The sequence below is a fragment of the Paralichthys olivaceus genome, chromosome 7, assembly GCF_024713975.1.
Source record: "Paralichthys olivaceus isolate ysfri-2021 chromosome 7, ASM2471397v2, whole genome shotgun sequence".
NCBI classification, from domain to species: domain Eukaryota; kingdom Metazoa; phylum Chordata; class Actinopteri; order Pleuronectiformes; family Paralichthyidae; genus Paralichthys; species Paralichthys olivaceus.
This window is the reverse complement of record NC_091099.1, coordinates 25,225,346-25,242,820: the sequence shown is the minus strand read 5'-3', so window position 1 is coordinate 25,242,820 and position 17,475 is coordinate 25,225,346. Positions and strand designations below refer to the sequence as shown.

The window sequence follows — 17,475 nt, the reverse complement described above, 5'->3', positions numbered from 1 at the left end:
TAAATAAATACCATTGCAGAGACAAAAGGTCCATATCTATATAAAATAAAATAAAAGACAAACAAACACATCATAGCAGCTCCCAAATCCAAGATTTGGATTTGGGAGCCTGTATGTTTAAAACACCTACAGGCCTTTGTTCCAGTGTTTCCAGAAACAAGAGGGATATTTTGTGTCACTCTGCCGAGGCTCAGTTGAGGCCACTATGATGACATTTGTCGAATCAGTTAATTGACACGTGCATTTCTGTATGAAAATTCCTCAAGACGACATGGACAGTGGGAACATACAGGCCACACAAAGATCTGACTTGAATGGGTCCTTTTTGAGCGCTCCAGAAAGATTCTAAATGCATAATTAAATGCAAGCTGAGGCTTTTTCATTTTAGCTCTACTGTAACTGCACCACAAGTGTGGAACCGAGTAAAGTAGACTCGAAAGAGGGCTTTTTAACATCTGGACACATCTGTGGAATTTACCTACCAACACATTAGCTTGTGCATAGTTTACAAAACTGACAGTGAGCATCATCACACAAATCATCCCTGATTATGTGACCCAGACACTTGACTTTGTCCAATTTAGCTTTTTATCTTCTTTGGTGTCAGCAGTCATAACCATGCTCTTCCTGGGGTTAAACTTAATATCAGACTGCAGAACCATAGTATTTGGTTGACAGGTCTGTCCCTCACCACACAGTCCTACACACTGGGAAACAACAGGTGACAGTATTCCACCCTGACAGACCCCATTGGAAGGGTGCAGATATCCTCTTAACCCATCTGACTTTGATGTGATACCGAAAGTGCAAGATCCTCATCAGGTACGGTGGAACTCCTCGCTCTGTTCATTTTACAAACAGCTTATCATTTGATGCATCCAAAAACACATATTGTGGTGTTATGTACAATTTCCTTCAGTGCATCTTCAGTGCAGAGCTGCTCTGGTGGCATCGGACATCTGTGGAGTAGTTCGCTGGGGCAGCAGCATTTCACCTGCGGACAGGAAGAGACTGGACAGACTGATTAGGAGGGCCAGCTCAGTCCTGGGATACCTGCTTGACTCAGTGGAGGTGGTGGGACAGAGGAGGATGATGATGACAAAGCTGTCTCCTCTGATGGACAACCAGTCCCACCCCCGGCGGGACACCAGCAGTGGACAGCAACAGACTGGACAGTCTGAAGGTGAGGTATCGCAGGACGTTCCTTCCTGCAGTAGGAGGACTGTACAACCAGCTCTGCTCCACGTTAACACTTTGACTCTCAACTGTGCAATAGTCAATGTGCTACATTCAACGGTTCATGTACAATTCATTCTGTACATATCCTCACACTGCATATATATTTATTCTGTCTCACGTTTTTCTATATATGTTTTAATATTCCTAACACTTAAGTATTGCACGTTACTTATTGCTTATGTCTTTTTGACTCTTGCTGCTGTAATACTGCAAATTTCCCCATTGTGAGACTAATAAAGGATTATCTTATCTTATCTCATCATATCTTATCTTATATACACAAATCTGTGCCATGTTTTTTTAAAAAACCAAATTGATTGAATGGTTATTACATATAATTGAAGTCCAAGAGAAGTTGTTCTAGTACTTTGGAAAGTACCCTAATTTAAAACAACTCTTAACATCATTAATGTCCCTTCATGTGCGACAAGGCGTTAATTAGAGCTTGAGTTCACAGAGAACTTTCTCGGAGCTCTGGATCCACTCCGACTCAAAGTGGTTCACAGGCAGGAAAATGATGTCGTCCTGACTCTGAGTTTTCATTTGCACGACGAAGAAGTTAAAACAATATTCTTGCCATCATCAGTCGTGTAAATTTACCCAGCATCACTGTCCTTCTACCATCTGCCTCCGTCATCTTTCTAACCCGTGGATAATGTTAATGGCTCTAGCGACCTTTCCATGGTGTACCTCACCTCTCACACAGTGTCGGCTGGGATGGCTCCAGCTGCAACCTATAAAGGTTTAGTGTTATAGATAATAGTGGATAGTTATCATTGATGAATAAATGTGTAAGCAGCCGTTAGATGTGGAACCAGTGGTGCCAGACAAAGGTCTGTCATTTAATTTGAATTAAACTTTATGCTGCATTTGTATTTTGGGATATTTTTTCTGTCATCTTTGCTTCATTTTGTAAATGAGTAGCAGTTTACAGCATGTGGTGAAAAGTGTATATTAATTCTTTTGAGAGGAGAGCAGGCATTTAAAGATGTATTCCTGTCTTATTGGATCATAGAAGGTACATGGTGTTTCACATTGTACATTAAAAATGCTGAGCGTCAAACTGTTATTTAACTGTCGAGAGGGGGAATGTCTCTTTGTTGGAGCAGCTACAGCGTGTCGGAGGATTTGTCTCATTCATATTTCAAATATGTTACAACGCTCCACCTTATTTTCCCTGCCATGGGAAATTATGGCTGAAATATCCTTGTGTAAAATTGATCCATAACTGAAATGGTTGCTTATAGTTTTGATTCTCACTTTATCTGAAGCCTGAACAAGAAAACAAGATGGATTATTTAATGAGCATTTATTCCGATTTGTCAAGCACTACATGTTTTTTTGTCAGTGATTTATGAATGATGATCAGTATTGAATGATCAGATGAATTTATAGATTTTGGAAGAACCTTGTAAAATGCATTCAAACATTATGATGATATTCAGAAGTAACATGTGTCTCTGTTCAAATCTACTGGCAGCCTGCAAAAGAGCATGAAACAGAAAATGAAACCTGCCAGACGCATTCATAGAAGGAAGGAAGAATGAACCCTACAACATGAGACACTGATCACTTAACACTAACAAGGATGCTGTCAGATCTGCATAAATCTATGAAAATAAAGACAGCAATGAAGCAGCTGTAGAAATACTTGCTCCACCAACTTTTGTGGATTGGTGGATTTTCTCATTGTCTGTTGCAAAACACGAAAAGTGTCAAAAAATTCTAAGCGGATTTAAGTGTTTTTTTCAAAATGTTCGTCAGCAACTACACAGAAGGTCCTGCTAAATGTGATACGACACATTCAGCAATAGATATTTGCTATAACCTGCAGATATATATTAATAGCAGAGATTTTAAGACTTTAAGAACCACACAGAGTTGTTTGTTTTTGACAGATGGCGTTTATTCTCACCAGGCATCTGACATTAGAATCGCTAGAGTCTGCCACTTGGGACTGGCAACTAAAACTCCAGAGGGGAAGGCCCAAAATGTGGAACAAGGACAGCATAACGAAACAAAGAAAAAAAAAAAAAGAAAAGAAACACTAACTTTTAGCCACTAAACAAAACACTGGAGGAAAAGCTCCGTCCAAAGTGTAACTTGATGCTCGTCAGTCTTCCTGCCAATTCTGGTCCTCTCGCCTCTCGTGTGAGACTGTGTTCAGATCGGTGGTCCCACAAAGCTAACATTCAGTCAGATTCTTTTCAAAACACATTGTTTACGTACATCAGATATGTATTTGAAGAACGTCTACAGCTGCTGTTTCACAGAACATTCAAAAGTGACGGCACACGATCGTGATAGACAGATCAGGGAGACAGTGAGTGTCTCTGGGAAGGCCCCACGAGGATCAGACGGGGGTTAGGCTCACTACTCGGGCAAAGTCTGAGGGTCTCTCCTCTCCAAAAAATCTAAAAGATACTATTACATATATATATATACATACACACTGCTACAGTACCGAGTGGACCTCACCTGGAGTCCACGACAAGAAGCCCTCTTATAGGGTGAAGGAAGGTGAGCACATGACTTAGCAGCAGGACACAGACTCAGTAGTGTAGGTTCAGTGAGTGTTAACAGCAACGTGTGAAGAGTGAACACGCAAGTTTTACATACAAACAAACAGGTGTAGAATATCCTGCTCATATTTAAGAAATGTCAAATACTTATCACGTCGGTTTTCACAAGTGCTCAAGAGTTAAAGGAACAGTTCGACCTTTGGGGAAAAATACATTTATTTGCCTGCTCGCTGAGAGTTAGACGACCAGCTCAATACCAGTAAATACGAAGCTCCAGCTAGCAGCCATTTAGCTTAGCCTGGCATAAATAAAACCCGGACCGAAATCAATGTTGGAAAAGGAAGCGACTAAACTTGGAGAATAAAAACTGCCTTGTACAAACACAATTTGTCAACACTTGTGTGTTAATTATTGATCTCTGGAGGGAATTGTATCATTCATTTGTTACATTTGGATTGAGCTGCTTCAAGATCTTTCCAGTCTTCATGCTAAGCTATGGCTGTAGTCAATATTGATTTGGTATTGACTTCCACATGATATACCTTGTTTACACAGGAATTAGCAGGTACACACAGGTTTTTCAAAACAAAGGTAAATCCGCAAAAAGGCGATTGACCCTTCCTCCATTGTCATTTGCCTTTCTGTTCCCCCCCCAGTGCGTTGTGTTCAATGTCACAAACGCACAGAAAACAAAGGCGCTCTCTCATCTCTCTGTCTTAAAGCATTTACCCGATTGTCACGTTTGCATCACTGCCCAGTAGAGTGGGAGGCGATTAAAACCTGTGTCAAACAGAGACAACTCTCAGCAAGCAAGCAAACAATCACATCCCCCAGAATGTCAGACTTCTGCTTGAAGCGGGTTTGTGACTGTATAGTGTGTTCTGTTCACGAGTGCAGTGCAGGACAGCAAAGACAAGCAGTTAGGAAGAGACGTTAAGGTGATTTGTTATTTCACACAAAGTAAAGACACTTTTGATAGTAGTGGGGGTAAAAAAAGCATGGGGACATTGGTCCTGCTTCAAGTGCAGAGAAACAATCCAAAGACACTGGAGAACTGGGTTGTGAAGACCAGCTACCAACCTGTTAGCTCTGCCACCTTCTCCTCCTCCAACGCTTCTCTTCCTCCTGTTTATTTCTACCACAACACACGGCCACCCTTCCCCTGGGTAGTTGTGCGTCTGTAGTTGTGTTGTTTCGTTGCACAGCACTGGATATATGCAGAGCTGTGTTCAACACTTAAACATTCTGTGAGTTATTATAATGGTAGAGAACTGTCTACAGTGCAGACGAGAGAGGAAAGAGTCTCTTTAACAATACAGTGGAGTAAATGGGATTAGCAGAAGCCTCTGAGAACACAGAGTCTAACAAAACAGCTATTGACGTTAGTGTTTCCTCTCAGCGCAGTCATAAAGGTTACATAGCAAGGAAGGTGTGTTTTAGGGCTGAGCATTGGGGTTAGGGGTCAAAGTGCAGGGAGGCAGCATCAGAGGATGCTGTTGATGTCCTTCCATAGTCAAACCAGCAGGTGGCGTTTTGTTCAGTTGCTTGCCACCTCGTCCGCATTGTCAACCACTTCTAAGGTGCTGTCCAGTCCACCGCGTGCACGCCAGATCTTCACAGTCCGGTCACTGTGAGACAGAGACACAAAGTAACGTCAAAGAAAAGTAAAGGACATCATAAAGCAGCTGCACTAAGTTAGCAAGCTACTTCGTTCAGTGCTACGACGTCCTGAACGCCCTCTAGTCACCTCCACCGAGGAGGTTATAGTTTCTCTGTCTGTCAGCAAGATTACACAAAAACTACTGAACAGATTTCCATGAAACTTGGTGGAATGAGGCTATTGGGGTCAAGAAAGAACCCATTACATTTGGTAAGATCCAAGAGTTTTTGTCTCACTCTCTTTAACATTGTGAGATAGGGTGTTTTTTTTACATTTGTCTTGATTTCTCAGAAAATCATTCATGGATCTTGAGGAAAACAATTAAGGACATTAAGGGAACTGATATTTATATGTGTGTGAAATGTAATGAAAGGAGCTGCTCAAGCTCAAGCCTTCTACTGCCAGATGAAACAAGAGCCTGACTATTGAATTAGCAGGTATATACAGGTTATTTAAAATCATTGAGTGTACACTCAAGGATTTTCGAATCTGACAAGCATCTTGTTTTTGATTCAAATATTTTCATGGTCGAGGTGATTCAGATGATGCTGAAAGAAGACAGGTCTCAAACTTGGCCTGTCAGATGTAGATGCATCAGAAAGAGAAAGGCGAAAAAGTAGAAAAGACCAACACAAGAAAGTTGGTATTAGTAGTGAGAAACATGTCACTTATTTTAGAAAGAGTAATCACAGGGCAGTAGCTGATTCTTGTTAAAAGGGACTGCTATGTCTAAATCAGATACTGTACACAGTACTGGTGTAGTGAATTCTAACAGGCCCCAAATCAATTATAGTTGTTGAGCACTAAAAGAGCTTGCAACACATAATATCTAATATCCATCTTTCAAAACATCTTCTGTTTCTTGTGTGTACTCCCAATTTCTCACCACATAAAAATTGGTGTGGACGACGTGTCCTCCAGATTTTCACAAGTGGAAAACATGTTGGAAACTTCTCACCTTCAACAGATGGTATCTTGGCTACATAGAAGGGGAGGAACCACCATGGTTTCACACTCCACTCTTTAATTTTGTAAAAGTAAAATCTCAGGCAAACTACTCAAGTAGTGAGCAACTCCATTAGAATGTATATTCAAACAGGATATTTAGAGGTGATAACAATGTAAAGTGCACACTGATTGTAATTAATAAAGTGAAATATTCAAAACTAGGCAATACCAAAATACATGCTGTTAACACTGTTGGTTTCAAACATCAAGAAAAAACGTCACTGAATCCTCATAGGAAAGGCTTGACTGCAGCTAATTGATGCAAGATAGGAAGATGTGGACATTCCAAAATAAAAATATAATTCCAATAAATTAAACCAAAAAATTCTATGCCATTTAATATACATCTTCCAAACTAGGTGGTAAAATAAACAGGTGAAGAGCACAAATAAAGGTATTTCTGTGCCATACATCCCTGAAGGAGTGGCTTAGATGCAGTCATTCAAAAACATCATATTCCACTAAATAGAGTCGATGTTTACAATTTAAAGTATGTAACATAAATTAAGACATGAAATAGAAATAGACCACTGGTTTTTGAAACATCCATCTTTTGAATCGAGGTTTCACCTATTATCTCTGTGTAATACGTGGTTACAGCAGAATAGATAGTGAAAAACATAGATATTTGCTAAACTTCCTGTACCCCTTTCAAAGTAAAAGCACTACAGGGTTTCTGCTGTTTTAACAAGGTTTTGTTTTAACAAGATTCTGAGTGTTATTTCAGGACCAGCAGATGCAGGTTTCATAGCGTAGATTCCTGGCAATTAGTTGCGTGTATAGCTGTACTTTTACTCAAGGAAATACAGTGATCATAGCAGAAACCTCACATTAAAGCTTTGCTGCAGACACACAGCACAACAAGCTGCCTGTGTGAACTACAGAAAAACGAGACACGCAGCAGATCCATGGAGCAGCTGTTACGCTAATGCAGCCAGTGTGGCTTGTGCGTCACTGTCGGGAAATTGCTGTGACTGCTCAGCTGAATAAATAAATCGTAGACATAGAAAATTAGCAAGAAGTGTGTGGAGTAGGAGTAAAAAGTATTCTGCAAAGCAACTACTCCCAGGAGTACAATTCATTGAAGTAAATACTGAAGTAAATGTATGGCGTGCACAACATTTTACTGCATTTTTCATTGTTAATCCAATTGTGCATTAACAGACTGTGAGTCTAGAAATACATGAATTGAGACAGCAAAGATCTGTGAGCATCAGTTGATGTGCTTCACCAGATAGTTTTTGGTAAAGTGGCCAGTAGAGGATTTGAGGCTCTGAGGGATCGACCAGGGACGGAACTTTGCAGCATAACATAAGAACAGTGAGGAGCAAATCAATGAATAAATAGACTCAAAAGGGACATACAGGAATCTTAAAATGTATCTTAAAAATGACTTGAAACCTGGAGACATATGAAGGTGTGTGTGTGAAAGACTCACTCCGAGGCAGTGAACAGGTGGCTGCTGTTGGTAGAGATGCTGTTGATGGGGCTTTCGTGACCCTTGAGCTCCCCCAGGGTCCCTAGTGTGTCTGTGTTCCACAGCTTGAGCACCCCACCCCTGCAGCCGCTGAGCAGGGCCGGGGAGCCGGGGACAACGCCCAGCGCACAGACCCAATCACGGTGAGCATTGGGGACTTGCTGATGGAGAGAAAAACATTGTAGGGTTAACACATATGTTAGAATCTGTGTTTCACATGTGATTTGTGATCACAAAATGTACAAATATGAATAATAACAATATGAAGGTGCATGACGCAGGTGATGGTAAGTGTTGGCATCCACTGAACCAAGTCACTAAGTGAAGAAATAGCATTAATATGTATTTCCTAATGAGCTACACGCAACAAATATATGTATAATAATAATAATATGGGCGATTAGTTTTATTCTTTTGCGTTTTATTTCCTCTGCCAAGGAGGTGGTTTTCAGATGGGTTTCTTAGTCAGAAGGATTATACAGGAACTACTGAATTGGTTTCCATTACATTTTATGGAGGCGTAATTAAAAATTCAGAAATTGATTCTTTGCGGCGTTTCCCACAAAATGAATTAAATCTCTGGTTGTAGTGGGAGTGCACATGCAGAATCTGTTGTGTGTGAAAGCAACATATTGTGGATGGCAGGTGCACAGAGTAAAGAGTTAAAGATAAGTGGGAGATAATGTCTATTTCTAAATGAACCCTTTGACTCATCCAGTACCTGCAGCAGGTCTTTGCGGTCCAGGTCCCACTTCTTGATGCCGTTGTCTCGGGAGCCGCTGAAGAGAATGTCCCCCTGCACCACCAGTGATTCAATACCATCGTAATGTGGCGGTTCGAAGTTGTGTGTAGGGCTGATGCTCCCCAGAGAGCCCTCAGTCACATCGAACAGCTGCAACGAGTAGGACGCCACATGTTAATGGTGGATATAGATCCTGAAAACACTTTGTTGTCAAGTGTTACTATCTACTACATGTGTATTACAGAATATCTTTATTTACATCTAGAATATCGGTTTTATTGTGCTCGAAGCATTCAGTTAATCTTGCGTAATGTGACTAGTTCCTTTTGTTGAACTTGTGAATGGGCTCACAGGGAAAAGACTCACACCTTAATATAATGATCTTTGGAGCCGGTGATCACCAGGTCTTGGTTACTTCCAGTCTGATCCACAGTCAGACACATCACTGGGCTGAGGTGACCAGTAAGTTTCCCAGTGGAAGCAAATCTGACAGAGTGAAAAGTTTATCATTAATTAAAATCCCAGAAAATTTGACCATTTCTGATATTACAATCCAAGAGTATTAAAAAGTGTCATGTGGATAAACATAGTGTAAGAATAAAGTTTGCTTTGTTTGATGTAAGCTTAAATTACAATGCGTTCTTGCAAGTCATATGATAAGTTATTTTAACCGTCCAGACTGCTTGTTATCGCTGGGTTTTTTTTTTTTGCTAAGAGGCAATTCATCAAAACTAACACCAGCTGGCTGCCAATGATGGATGACAGATATGGTTTGGATACCTGACGGGTTTTCATATCGAGTCTTCAGAGAGTTCAGCGAAAAGAAACTCTGCTTAATGTTTCCTCACAGTGTGTGTGTGAGTGTTTATGTGTGAGTGTGTGTGTGTGTGAGTGTGTATTGCATCTCAAACTGGATAGAAAACCACATGAAATGGTGGGGACGATAAACATGCAGGGTTCATGTACCTCCAAGTTTATATACACAGTACTGCAGATACACAAATTCATTTCAAATGTTGTTTCCTGTTGGCTTAAAGGTTTTGACTGAAAAGTGATCAACATCTTAAGTTTAAATAATTATTATAGTTATTGGAAAAAGTTGAAAAAAACTTAAATGTGTACAGGAATACTCTCCAAAGTTCAAAAGGTGAGCGGCTGACCTTCTCAGATCCCAGACTCTGACGGAGTTTCCAGCGGCGGTGTAAAGAACTGTCCCGTTGGGGTTCAGGGCGATCTGGTTGATCTGGTTCTCTCCTGCTGGGATGGTGACAGTTCGGCTGGTGTTTGACGCGCAGGCGTCCCCAACATTAACCTGACCAGAGGACCTGAAGACACATGGATACAATGTGTATGAATATGCAACAGATAACCTGAGGGAAAACATTCTCACATTGACTCTTTTCAAGACTGATCTTTTACCTGCTGTCCTGAGGATATCGTTAAAAACGGATTTTCAAATGTAGTGTCGACTCTTTGACAGAAAGCTTTGCAGCACACTCATGGCCCTATTACAGCTAAAGTAATTTACAGAATCTTCTAGGATTTAGAAATGAACCTGTGTGTCCAGTGCTGTGAGTTGCTCAGCTCATATGTGGCAAAGACACAGGGTATTGCTTAGGCGTACAATCCAGTCACACTCACGTCAGCGTACGAATGCACTTGGCCGAGTCGCGGATGTCCCAGACTTTGATGTAGGAAGTTGAGACGGTGAAGACCAAACTGGAGCTGTAGCGGACCGACACCACGTTGTTGGGGTGACCGGCCAGGGACATTATCTCCTGACCAGTCACCAGGTTCCACACCTTACATGTCCGGTCTGCAGGAGGAGACGCAGTCTGTCATCTCCAGTGTCATTTATTTATTATTATTTATTATTAGAAATACAGGGAGCATAAATCTTACAGTACAACATATTCGACATTGTAATAAAAACAGATACAGTGCACAGAAAGAACAGCTAATTGACCTGTTAAAAGAAGTGGCTGTGTGGACATGAATGAGAGCTACAGTTCAGCTGAGTGCTTATACATTTACATCAATATATTCAGTTTAACAAGCCTTTAGATTTTTACTCTATGTGCCTGTTCCTTTATTTCATCACCTCATTTATCCACATATTGTGCATATGACAATCTTAATTAATCCCTTTCAGGATTTATTTGCTCTCATATAAAAGCATGTCAAAGTGTAATAAATGAGCAGAGCTGTTACAGGGAGACACGCAACTAATACTAATGATGAGAGACAGACACACTAGAGTAACGGAGGGAGGGAGGACTGTGGGTGTTTAACCTTTGGATCCAGTGAAGAGAAGGTCATCGGTGCAGTCGACACAGAGAACAGCTTTACTGTGTCCCTCTGCTACGTGGACACACTGCAATGTGGCGGACCGGCTGCTCTTGGTGGACGGCACCGGGTTAATGACGCCCCTGGAAAACACACACATACAGGCACACACACACACACATCAATAGATGCAACATTAAAGATATACGTTTATCAGGAGAGGTGTAAATCCCACCCACACAACCAGAGTCAAGGAGCAGCGTGCAGCTTTCATGGCTGATTAGCATGAAGCTGTAAATCAAAAAGAGAAAGATGACAATAACCATCCAAAGGAAAGTAAAGAGAGAACTGTGAACAGTCACCAAGCTCAAGGAAATCACCCAAAATACCTCTGGCATCTGGATGCTTCTCCAGCATAAATAGACAAACAACACCCGAGGAGACAATGAAAGACGATCATTGGAAAGCAGCAGTGTTGGATCCTCAGGGCCCCGCAAGTTCAATAGTATCACAGGAACTTTGATCAATCACTAATTGGCTGGTCATGTTGCCAAACTGGCAGCTGATAGAGAGCAGTCATTGTACAATTACACTAACAGTTGTATCTATTAGTATCAGTGAAGCGGCTGGAGCATACCACAGATACCACAGGTCGATATTCAGGAGTTGCCGATGAATGAAGTTCAAAAGGCTTGCAGTGTGAAAAATAAAAGCTCAGCTGAAACGTAAAAAAGACTAACAAACAGAGGATGGCAGAGCGTTCTGGTTCGATAGCACTAATAAGCTTAACAAGATTACACTATCTAGGTTTATTGATCCCAGATATCCCAGGTTATCCAGTAATTGTTTCATGAACTGGTTGTGTCTGGTTGTGTGTGGACACCACAGTAGTGAAGGGGGGGGGCTTCAACCTGAAGTCACACTCAAAGCTGTGAGATCTGTCCAAGTAAAACCTGGAGGCCGTGGTGACAAAAGGGTGGAACTCCAAAAACCATGTGCATCTGTGTTTCAGATTGACCTGTGCCCCGGACACCAAAGGTGAAAGGTGAAATCTTAGAGGATCTTAGAGGATGAATAAAAAAAACTTGTACTTGGGTGAGTCGGAGCAAGGACATGAAACAGCGTGGACAATGTGACTGGAGCACAGGTGGAGGCATCGATCCTTCCTGGGGTGGAAGAGAATATCTGATGTAGCTACGAGCTGAATAAAACTCTAACTTGATCCTATTCCTATCAGGTTCAGTAAACATTCCTCAAGTTAAACTATGCAACTTTTACTGAGCAACAGCAATAATCATGTAACTATAGTCTCCTAGTACATAAAAAGGGGCATTACTGTGGTTTAGCATCTTTTCTACCTTCTATACACCCAAACAGTTGGAATCTATAATCTATTTCACTATATTCAACCTATAAATGAAGGATCTGATTATACAAAATGTTCTATAAACTGCATCAAACAACAGGATTAAAAAGTAGTGTCCATGGCAAATACACAACAACACTTTTTGGTCGTGTATTGTAAATACTCAAAAGCTTATACACATCCAATGTTCAAAATCTCAATTTGCTACCATCTACTGGACAGAGTCAACTGTTTATTTTGTTGTAACATAAATTGGGTAATGATACTGATATAGAATGAACTTGGTAATTGCAAAATGCTAATAAAGTTAATTATGACAAAAATGATGATAATATTAATATGGTGCAAAATCAAAATGTGTACGTACTTCTACAGATTGACATATATATAAAGTGTAACTATGCAAAATGGGCAACATTCAGCAAACGGACAGGATTTGGAGTGGATTGCCCTCACTCATCCGGAGCATCTCTCCCCAGCTCTAATCTGACTTTCTGGCAGTCTAGTGTCAATTTTACTTATCTCGGGCTCTTACTTATCCTGCAGGACACGTGCTGTAAGCCCCAGATACCCTGTCATACTGCTAAACACGAGGACGTGGTTATTGGGACGAGCGGTAGGGGAGAGAGGAAGTGGTGGGCCGCTCCACAGTTTCCTGATGACTGGGCTGTGAAGGAAGACAGTAGGGCTGCCAATTAAGCTGCGGCATAATTAAAGTGTGTGCTAGGCTGTTTACACACTGATGGTGAAAGTGTGAGAGGACTGCATGAGGACAGAACGGAGACGCATATGCTGCATTCATGTCATAGGGGAGCGACAGTAAAATGTTCATGTGGTCAAAGTAATCTGAAGCTGTACACATGACATTACTGTGGTGTCCTGCTCAGTGTGGTTCACTGGGTTTGTTGGGTTGGACATTTAAGGCCAATATCATTCTGTCAAACAGAGGTTGCTGCCTCTATAATAGATGTGTTAATATCTTATAGCCCATAGATTTAATAGCATGGTTTCACCATTATAAAGCCCAAATAATCTATCTAACAAACCCTCCATTAATGATGTCAAGCTGCAGCCTTTGTTTTGAGCCATAGAATGAAGAGAAAAATATCTGTACAGAACACAGTTTTTGATGTGAAAATAATAGTAAGACGTATAAATAATACTAGCATGACGCATTTTGCATCTTGCAGTTTAAATCTAAAAATAGCTCAGCTTATGCTAAGAAAACAAAAAGCTACTTAGATTTGTATCCATTAAAAATGTCGCATTTAGCCTGAGGGTGGTGGCAGAGTAAATGTCATGTAGTAGCCTAAAGGCGTCATTCTGTGGGGTTGTCCTGGCAGCATAGTGGTCTAAACACAACAGCAGTCTGCTTCATGTCTGGCCAGGGACTTTTTGAATTTTTTATATCCTTCTTACGCCATTATTCCTGTCTGTCTCTATTTTTTACTAACAACAAATAACACTATGAGAGACATATTTTTAGTTAAGAAAGTGGCATCCATTATTTTGGCCATATGACATAATTGCAGTCATATTCAGGACTCACACTGACCACATGCACTCACAGACTGAGCGTGCGTCTTTAAAGTTGGCAAACAGCTAATGTGCACAAAGCACAGTAGTAAACTTGTCCAGGTCATGCCAACAAAAGCTCAATACAAAGAGATAACTTTTATTTATCATCTTTATACAATCATCTGTGTATGTGTGGACAGGATTATGGAAACAACATTTCTTTTTAAATGTAAGTTGTCATCAAATGATCACTTTGCAAAAGACAAAGTTAGTATTATGGACACTTCACTCAACACATTGTCCGTCCCTCACAATCATTTACTCATCAGACAAAGAAAGAGAAAGGACAGTGATTTCCTCAGTCAGTTAAATGATATCAATCATAAGTAGACCAGCAGCAGACGGATTCATGAGCAAGTTGAACACTGAATTTGGGTCTAAAGGAGTGAAAGAAGATCATCACCAGTTATTATGTCTCGGAGAAGAGCCAAGCTAGGCAGGAAAAATAAGACCTTAAAGTCAGTGTAGAACTTGGCAGGTCAGAAGTTATCACACCAGGCATTGAACATCACTATTCAGTCGAAGCCACATGCTTCTTCACAGCAGGAAACCGAGAGAAGAAGTATTAGTGGAGCTAAAGTGAAGTTATTTTTTCCGGCTCTGCAGCTACAATGTCGGCTGCCAGCTCTTACTGTTTGATCTCCTTGACCTTTGCCCTGTCGGCTGCTGCATACGCCTTGTCATAGGTCTTCCTGCGAGAGAGCGGCGAAGGCTCCGGTGCTCGCTTTTCCACCACTGGCGAAGTTCTGGAGCCAGAACTGAACGTTCAGTTTCATCAATTCATCAACAAACAACACAAAGAGAGTATACAGAAATAGAATGATAAAACAACAGAAGGATGTCAAACAAACAAACAAATAATGGCAACAATTATAGGGCGTGAGCATGCAATACACACAGAAACACAGTTACCTGATGTATAAAGTCCCAAAACAGTGGTGGTTCTTCGCCAAGCTCATGTTTAACTACTGAGGGATACTGTGTAGGTTTTGTGCTACTCTAAAATATAATTGAAATACTTTATCTGCTGATGGATGACTGTCAGTGTTTGAAGCACGGCCTTTCATCAACCAGTTAGAGCTGTTTAGTATTTTTGCTTTCAGTGTGTAATTCAGCTGTAAGAAGGGATTAGAGGGATAGTTTATGCAGGAGCAGTATCTAATAAGCCATGCAGATGTTATGATTTGTTCCTTTCTACGTGGTTTCACCTCAAAGGACTCATCAGTGGGAGGAAGGTATAGGTAGTCATTTGATAAAAGGTGGCTCATGAATAATTTGAAACAAAATTAAACAGCACAGGATAAAGCAGCAACATCAAACATGCAGGAAGTGACGATAAACGTGTTAGACAAAGAGTGCGGGGCCTGGACTTACATGCTGCCCATTTTAGAGGAAAAGCCAGGGGAGAGAGCGGTGTAGTCCCTGACTGATGAGCCTGATGTGTCCATGTCTCCTCCCCCATCTGGTGTCTCAGTTAACGGCAGCATCGGACTGGAGAAGTCCGCAGTGGGTACGTCGGGGGCAGAGTCAGAGTTTGCGTACAGCAACTCCATCTGGGTAGTGGTCCTCCTACGAGCCTGTGCAGGACAGATTCGTGAAAATTAGGACAAGAACGAATCGGGGGAGAAAATGGTTGATGTAGAAAATGAACAATAAACAGTGCAATACCTTATTCCTTGTTTTGGTCTCGCCACACAGTTTCATGAGGTCTGATGTTAAAGTACTGGAAGGAATAGGTATTCATGAGTCTCATAAGTATCAGTAAACATAAAAGTATTTGTGTAAAGAAACCCAATGGGCATAATAACGATAAATAAAAAGATGAAATAAAAGGAAAGCATAATGTAACATTACTGTATATATGAGAATCCCATATAATAAAACATAAGTCAACTTTACGTAAAGTTATTGTAAACAGACACAGATACACAAGATAAATCGAATTAACATAAAATCTTATATCAGACAACACGTCATACTATATACTGTAACGTATTCTATTTTAAAATAATGGATCGTGGTGGCAGCTGATTGTGGATTATGATTACAACCAGATTATTCTAGATATACAATATGCCTACTCATATATATGACTATTATTGACAATACCAATTGTTACATTGCTACTTCCTTCATCTCTGTCAGACTTTCTGTTTTGTATAAATACTTTTAACATTGATTGAGGGACAGTATCATTTGTGAATTTGGGCAATACAAATACAATCTGATTTGATAGAATGTAGCATATTGTCACATGAAGTATATGTATGTGATATATGAACATAACAGGACAAGATCAAATATGATATGGTGATAGAAAACATAATAGTAAATGTCAACATATACTTACGTTCCCTCTGCTGAAGGGCTCTGTGCAGACTCATCACTGCTGCTATCGTCCCCATTGTCTGTCAAATCAGATCAATGAATAACATTAGAATGCCACAATAACCTCTGGACTAATAAGACTGAGAAGCCTGCTACACGTCTTTCTCGTTTCTTAGCAAGCGCATCTTCCTTCGACTCATTCATTTATAATTTTTCTCTATTTCACTAAAGAATGAAGCAATATTCCTCTGGCCAATAGCTGGCTGTAGAAAAGATGGTCAAGGTAAGCAGATGATATCAGCACAGTGCCATGCTGTTTTATAAACAAAGAGAAAGGTGGTCCTCACTGAGCTCAATGAAATCGGATGGATTGAAAAAAGTGAGAGGTCAGAGGTCAGACAGCGGTCAGGTGGGGGATGGTTATAAAGAGAGACATGTGGGCGGCTTGAGGCAAAGGTAAAAGACTGGATATGAGACAACAAGGTGGTGGAGCGAGAGGAATCATTAGTCTGTTGCTCCCGATGGGGTCGGCTGACCTACAGGAGTCCAACAGAGCTACAATATCCATGTTGTATGGTTCCTGTGAAGGGGTCTGCGGTTATCAGGGTGCTAAAGCATGGAGGCTGTAGAACATGTTGAGCTGGGAGAAGGAGGAGGAGGAGGCAGAGTGTGTCCAGATGAAGGGAAGTGAAGGGTTGGCAGATACAGATGGAGGGAAGCCTGGTTGCATTGCACCTCATGCGCCTGTTCATGTTGCGTTAAGTTAGTTTTCAAAGTGCAGAGGGAAGGAACCATGCATCCGTTACACAGGTAAGAGTCTAATATGAGTTCACTTACCAGCTGGAATGTTACCTAGCTCTGTGAAAACATAAAATAACGAAAAAAAAAGAAAAAAAGAAAACATGGGGGAACAGAAAAAAGGCAATGCACAAATCAAAAACACATTCCCCCAAAATTCTAAATAAATAAAAACAGGAAACGAACAAAAAACTAAAGTGCATCTACTGTAAACAAAGCATCCTACTGAACAGAGGCTGAAAAAAAGACAAGTTTTGGTTAATACTTATTGAATCTTAATGCCATACGATCGAGGTGGAATTCATTCAGAATGATTTTATAATAATAAATTCAGCTTCTATTCAGCAGAAGGCAACAGGCAAAAGCATCTCAATAGTCCCAGTCATGCAACTGACCAGTAACTCAGTCCACTTTATGAAAGGCCAAAGGCTCCATGACAGAGAAACATCCCACAGTAAAATCTCCCAATGA

At 40.8% G+C, this 17,475-nt stretch overlaps 1 protein-coding gene across 9 annotated transcripts in view; it reads right to left on the bottom strand.

The window, feature by feature from the left end:
* Nucleotides 1–2,533: 2,533 nt before the first annotated feature.
* Nucleotides 2,534–17,475, bottom strand: part of kif21a (kinesin family member 21A) — a 54,018-nt gene continuing 39,076 nt past the window's right edge. For 2 of the 9 annotated variants that reach the window (XM_020078989.2, XM_020078990.2), the window contains 13 exons: nucleotides 17,044–17,064; nucleotides 16,229–16,286; nucleotides 15,547–15,601; nucleotides 15,253–15,455; nucleotides 14,511–14,636; nucleotides 12,026–12,100; nucleotides 10,941–11,077; nucleotides 10,290–10,464; nucleotides 9,809–9,973; nucleotides 9,017–9,134; nucleotides 8,628–8,798; nucleotides 7,868–8,067; nucleotides 2,534–5,389 (listed from right to left, as the gene is read on the bottom strand). In XM_020078989.2, the coding sequence (XP_019934548.1) occupies nucleotides 5,299–5,389; nucleotides 7,868–8,067; nucleotides 8,628–8,798; nucleotides 9,017–9,134; nucleotides 9,809–9,973; nucleotides 10,290–10,464; nucleotides 10,941–11,077; nucleotides 12,026–12,100; nucleotides 14,511–14,636; nucleotides 15,253–15,455; nucleotides 15,547–15,601; nucleotides 16,229–16,286; nucleotides 17,044–17,064 (1,595 nt within the window). In that variant the 3' untranslated portion in view covers nucleotides 2,534–5,298. The remainder of the gene's footprint in view (nucleotides 5,390–7,867; nucleotides 8,068–8,627; nucleotides 8,799–9,016; nucleotides 9,135–9,808; nucleotides 9,974–10,289; nucleotides 10,465–10,940; nucleotides 11,078–12,025; nucleotides 12,101–14,510; nucleotides 14,637–15,252; nucleotides 15,456–15,546; nucleotides 15,602–16,228; nucleotides 16,287–17,043; nucleotides 17,065–17,475) is intronic. The other 7 variants (XM_069528034.1, XM_069528035.1, XM_020078993.2 and 4 more) reach the window with 5 other exon arrangements.